Source organism: Loa loa (assembly GCF_000183805.2).
Source record: "Loa loa unplaced genomic scaffold supercont3.213, whole genome shotgun sequence".
Taxonomy (NCBI): Eukaryota; Metazoa; Nematoda; class Chromadorea; order Rhabditida; family Onchocercidae; genus Loa; species Loa loa.
The window spans coordinates 5,742-11,911 of record NW_018108393.1 but is presented as its reverse complement, the minus strand read 5'-3'; the positions used below and the strand labels follow the sequence as shown (position 1 = coordinate 11,911).

The window sequence follows — 6,170 nt, the reverse complement described above, 5'->3', positions numbered from 1 at the left end:
TGTGTACTACCAGAATATCAGGGCCAAGTAATTTGGTGATATTTTCTACTGGTGTTTGTCTTTTCAAAATATTTTCTCTGCTTTTTTGAATACAATAGTTCTGTTGTTTATTAAGTAGAAAATTGTGACTCCCATTGAAATAAAAACTAAGTCAAAGATAGCTTATAAATAATCAAGTATTAAAGAAAATTCAGTGAATTTATTTTAAATTTAGCGATATTCATATTCCGTTGTAAAGGCTTTATAAATATTTAATTTAATTTATGGGAATGTTTGATGTCTTGTTGTTCAACAGTGGTAATTTTGTTTATGATTTTTCGAAAATGTAAATGTAATCATTTTTTTTGTGCTAATGTATTGTAATCTTTTTTATATGTGATGTGTATCTTTCTGAAATAACGTAAACTGTATACAATATAAACAATTTGTTTCAGTATAATGGAGCTTGATTAAATTTACAAACCTACAAATTTGGAGTTTTTTTTTTTCCCAATGAAGTTTTAAATGAGTTCTAATCCTTGGTTATCCGAAGGTTTTGTTATCTGGATGATTCGCTTTTTTCATACGAAATGATGTAAGTTATGTCGTTAAGACCTTATGGAATGTTGTTACTTTATGTAAATGGATCTTAATGAGGTTTTTTCAACTTGTAAGCGTCTTTATATTTCTAATATTTCGGTTCATTCGTGCTTACGTTCTAGTATAGTGTTGTTTTGGTAGGATACTGAAAACTTGTCTGGATTCTTCAATGTTGTTCTTCGATGTTTAAGTTGTATTTTTTTTTTTTTTCATTCCATCATTTTATTATTTTGTTTCACGTGGTAATTTTGCAAGTCATATCAACACAACGCATGTGCTTGCTGGTGTATTTGCTTGCATTCATTTTCTATTTCATTTATAGTAATTTAAAAACTGAAGGGAATAAATAGTTAGATTAAGATTTTGTTTATTTTCCAAAATATTTGGCAAAAAGTTCCAAATTTAATATTTCAACTTGGTTACGCATAAAAATTTTGCCAAATTATCAGCTACATAAATTTCATTATGAGGATGTACAGGATGCGCAATTCCATGAAAATGTGCAATTGATTGTGAACTGCTTCTGCGATAAATTTTTGTTGGATTTTTGGAATGGGTATCGGTCGAATGCGTCGAGTGCAACAATGGTTATTATTTGCTCGCCAATGGCATCTTATAGATGCTACCGGCCAGGTTTTTCTTCTTCATTTTTTATTTGAACTAAAGAATTAAAAAAAATTGATGGCATCATATAAATCTGTTAAATTTTATTTCTAAGAAGATCATGTGTTTGCCATCCAAATTCCTTATCGTTTAGTATCTTTATTAACAAATAAGTATCATTTGAAATGCTCCTGAATGATTCTTAGAATTATCACCTTTTATTTATTTAGTTAAATATTCTTTTTATCATTTGGGTTTCATTTCTTAGTGTTAATCAATTTATTGTTGCATAGGAACATGTTGGATAAATGAACGTTTGACTTATTGGCTGGTTCTTCAATTACTTATGTATATATTCAAGTAAATTCAAGAATTTCTAATATTAAAATAAATGATTAGTTCTTTAATTCACTCACTCCTCTGTCTCACTCATTGTTTTCTTTATTTATTCATTTATCTAACTATATATTTCATTTTTTATCCTTACTTTTATTTTTTCTCGAAGCGTAGAAGACAGGCGATTATCTGTTCATGTTTCTTCCATGGTTTTTTTTTTTTCCCAACGTAAGACAACGATAGTTTTGAGATAGTGACACGTGACACATTATGTATCACTTATCCTACCAGTCTTCTTTTAAATGCATAATTTCTTACGATGTTTTTTAAATTAATTCTTGATTTTTGTCAAGACCTTTTAATTGTTAACTTCTGCAGTTAGTTTTTTTATTTCAGGATGTTTGGATACTTGGCAAAAAAGTTGCAAATTACTTAGCTGGTAAACACAAACCAATTTATCATCCATTCACTGATTGTGGTGATCATGTCGTGGTGATAAATTGTAAAGATGTTGCAATGCATGGTTTCAGTTGGAAAAATCAGCGATTTTTCTTTGATAAGGTTTGATCCATTTTCATCTTGACATTGCGCATAGCATCTTGCATTGGTTATGGGATTATTTGCATATGTTACAGTTAACTTAGAGCTTTTACTTTAATGCTTGTAATAGTTCAAGCTGTTATTAATCTTTATTATTTAGCTCAAGTTCTTATCATAATGATCATCTCTCATTTTCATTGTTTTTGCCTTCACACTCCGCTGTAACATATCAAAGATTTTTGTTTACGGAAATATCACTATGGATGTAGACAGAAATCCTTGAAATATACTGCAACAGCATATTGTAATACATCTCATTCGTAATAAATTGATATCCTTCTACCATTAATGAATGTGCTGGAGATAAATAGTTGAAAGTCTTTTCTCGTTGTTTTTAAAAGATTGCAATTGTTTTTTTTCTTTTTATTACTATCTTATAATGAATTTTTGTGAATGCATTTAGGAAATGCCAAAATCAAAGGTCGAATATCCAGCTTGGCAAATTCAAGATTTCGATCCATGCAGACTAATGCATATGACAGTATACAGAGGTCTTGATCATAATCAGCTTCGCAAACGATTAATCGAAAGATTACATCTGTTTGCGGATGATCAAATGCCAATGTTTGTGCGGAGGAACATTGGAAATCACGTAATTATTATTTTCACTATCTGCAATTTTATAACTTTCAGTGATAGACTTTGAAGCTGACGAAGCTTCATACTTTTGATTTCTTTCTTCCTGCATTGCTTCGTTTGCATATTTTATTTTTATTCAGTGATGTCGTTCAGAATCTTTCGGTCATGTTTCGCTGCTCGTAACTTCGTCAGAATAGCCCACATACTACGAAATGACTCTAGAAGCAAGCCGGAGAAAGCGAAATTGGGAAGGGCAGAGATATCAAGATTGCAAAGAACAAGACATCTCTTAATTACTTTAGTTATGCTTTCTAGCTACTATTGCTTACAGATGGAGCAAGTGCAACGTGTTCCAAAACGATCCGACGAATATACAGCGGAAGAACGAGCCAAATTTCCAAGGCTATTCAAATTTGGAGATGACCATTTCGTCGATTGGGAACGACCCGTGGAAGACCCTGGCCAGTGGGTTGGAAAAGATAGATCTCCATTCAATCCTTATTATCAAAACGATTCATGATGCACATAAATCGAGAAATATTCTGGAATGCAATAATTTATGCATTGCTGCTTCTAATTCATTTTAGCCGGTCAGCTTTTTCGGGCGCACCATTTTTTCTGTTGTCGTTAGCAGGTGCCATTGATTTAGATGTAGTTTAGATCAGAGACAACTATAGCTTTTAGTGAGTATTTCAACAATCCATAGAATGAATAGTTTTGGTTATAAATTTAATATCCGAAATTTTTTTGGATGAATTTAATTCATATTTAGTATATCCTAAATAGGAATTCGATTTCATTTGTACTGTCTACAACGCGTGCGATTTTATATTTAATCTTGCATACTTTTTGTGATAAGTCGTCCGTCCGGAAGTCGTCGTACGATATATAACGTTCCCGATGTACCATCATTTTCACGTTCTAGATATAGCCATGATTCTTCATGATTCAAATAATATGCACGTGTATTCTTTGTATTTACAAAGTGTAATTCACCACCACCCTGAAATACTCTTGCATAGGCTATTTCGAGTTGTAGTTAAGTTCATCATTCAAATTTGAATTAATGAGATGTTGATAGCTCAACTAATCGATTAATTCAAAAGGATAATTTAGACGACTGCTATTATGGCTGTTTTTTTCCGGGATTTTCCGGGATACATGTTCTCATTCATGTCATAGAGTCATGAGCCATGTATGTTACTGCCATTCCGTCCAACTTGTTAGGTCGAATTATACAGTTGTAGTTTTGTTTCATTGATATTTAAATTTAATGATTACCAACTGCCTTTGCTTTTTTCTCTTCGCAAGAAATCATTCATTAAAATTTTCAAAGTAGCGTTATAAAACAACATTTTTCATTCTTCTAACCTGTAACTGTATAATTTCATCGGTACCTTGACCCGAACCGGCCACTTCACTTTGAACAGTTTGACGTAATTGTTTCAATCGTACGGTAGCTTCATTATGCATTCTAATTGCTTGTGTTGTTTTCGTTGATGCCTGCAGTTGAATCCTAACACTGAGTAATATTTGAATAGAAGAATAAATGGAAAAAGTAAGGAAAGGAAAGGGTAAGATGAAAGAGAAATGAAAGAAAAAATATATTTAAATTTTGTCCTTTTTTTTCCTGAAAGATCTGTTCAAAAAATTACGCAAATTTGAGTTTTAGTTCAACATCTTTTTTAAGCGAAGTTTCAACCTAATATTGACAATTTTACGTACTATTCCTGTCGAAGACATTATTGTACGATTTCTATCGAAGAACCACTCAGTACGTTGTCAGTAAATAAAAATGGATGTAAAGATGAAATATTCCCTAATTAAAACAATTTACTCAGTTATCATGTTCATCAAGATCACCCATGAATAATTATTGGTTGGACTGAATTGTTTGATATGTGTTATCAAAAAAAAAAAAGAAGAATATATATTGCTTCACTTTTTTGTCTTCTTTTTTTGCGATCTAAACATTTTATTTATCTTTTTTCTTGTTGAATTTACTAGTTTAAAGTATTGGACACAATTCTTGTATGTTAAAATTTAACTTTCAAATCTTAATTAGATACAGGGACAAGTCATTTTTGCATTTTAATTTGTTGTTTTATATCTTAATAGTATTCATTTTTTTGTTTAATGAGTGTTTTATTAACCCAAAATAAAACTTCCTGAATTCCTTGATATCATTTGATGCTATTCTGCCTATCAGGTGCTATTATGTTTTCCTTTCTTTCTTTTATTTTTTGTGTCTTAATTATAGAAGAAATAGTATTCGGTTTTTGGTTAGTTTTAAGTTTGATATCTAATTAACAGTCTAATCTTAAATCGATGATAATAGCAGCAAATAGATTAAAAGGCTCTAATAAAGAATTTTACTGCACTGAGAAAAGTTTTCTCGTCTTTTCTCTGGTATAGACTGAGATTTCCAATTTTAAATTCAATTTTAGCTTATGAAACTACTATCGTGAATGTTTACTGTCGGATTCAAATGCAAATGAAATGTTAAGACAACGATTATTTACAGCTCTAGTAAATATACGACCTTTCCTAAAAAGTGGGGATTTTTTTTGAAATCTAAAATATCATTTTATTGATTTTTTTCGTTAAATGAGATGTTTTATATATTACTGTATGCTTACTTCATTTTTGGTCAATTATTTTACTTCAATAATATTATCATTTCTTAGAGCGATGGCTAAGTGAAATTGCTTTATCGGAAGATGAATATGAAAATCTTGCTAACGAAACGTTGGGTAAATTGGCCGATTATTTGGATTCTTTTCCGGATAGGTTCAGTTGTGACGGAGAGTACGATGTAAATTCGTCTATGGGTGTCGTTACGGCTAAAATTAGTCGAAAAATAGGTGCTTATGTCATCAACAAACAAACACCAAATCGACAAATTTGGTTGTCTTCACCTTTGTCCGGTCCGAAACGGTATATTTTTAAGATTTTTGATTTACAAATAAAGAGGACATAGATTGCATTTTTATAATCCAAAAATTAACGGAGCATTGAAGTAAACCAAAAATATTGATAAGACGGATAAGTGCTCTGATTGATTTTTCGCACATTAAGTCTTGGATGATCAACTTTTAATTGTCAGGAGAGTTAGAGAGTTGTAAGGATAATCTGGAATCGAGCTATTATTTTCAAAGATAGAAATTGCAAGAGAGGTAAACTAGCATGTTTTGCTTTTGCTTGCAAGGCATCTTCAAAAAATTATCACTACTGTTTGTATATAGTAATTAAGTCTTACTGAACTGAAAACAGGACTGGATTATTAACATTCACCAAACAGAAGTGACTTCTTTAGCTGTCACGCTGGTAATGCTTTACATTTCATTTCAAGATATCTCGTAATGACGGCGAATAATTCTGAAGGAATTTTCAGGTTTTAATTTGGTTGATAAAAAATGGATAAGCACTCGCGATAATATATCACTGGATGCTTTGCTGAATAATGAATTTCG

At 31.0% G+C, this 6,170-nt stretch overlaps 3 protein-coding genes across 3 annotated transcripts in view; 2 read left to right on the top strand and 1 right to left on the bottom strand.

The window, feature by feature from the left end:
- The first annotated feature begins 1,056 nt into the window (after positions 1-1,056).
- LOAG_11765 (39S ribosomal protein L13) lies at positions 1,057-3,385 on the top strand. Its single transcript, XM_003147282.2, has 4 exons — positions 1,057-1,212; positions 1,915-2,079; positions 2,522-2,710; positions 3,029-3,385. Exons 1-4 carry the CDS (start codon positions 1,132-1,134, stop codon positions 3,215-3,217), a joined length of 624 nt encoding a protein of 207 aa, XP_003147330.1. The 5' UTR covers positions 1,057-1,131; the 3' UTR covers positions 3,218-3,385.
- Positions 3,386-3,529: 144 nt separating this feature from the next.
- LOAG_11764 (hypothetical protein) lies at positions 3,530-4,170 on the bottom strand (the record flags this gene model as incomplete). Its single annotated transcript, XM_003147281.1, has 2 exons — positions 3,530-3,700; positions 4,069-4,170. The coding sequence occupies 2 exons, from the start codon at positions 4,168-4,170 to the stop codon at positions 3,530-3,532; spliced, it is 273 nt and encodes a 90-aa protein (XP_003147329.1).
- Positions 4,171-5,136: 966 nt separating this feature from the next.
- LOAG_11762 (iron donor protein CyaY) overlaps positions 5,137-6,170 on the top strand; it is a 1,749-nt gene continuing 715 nt past the window's right edge. The window contains exons 1-2 of the mRNA XM_020448413.1: positions 5,137-5,251; positions 5,385-5,634. Of these exons, the coding sequence (XP_020301442.1) occupies positions 5,197-5,251; positions 5,385-5,634 (305 nt within the window). The 5' untranslated portion in view covers positions 5,137-5,196. The remainder of the gene's footprint in view (positions 5,252-5,384; positions 5,635-6,170) is intronic.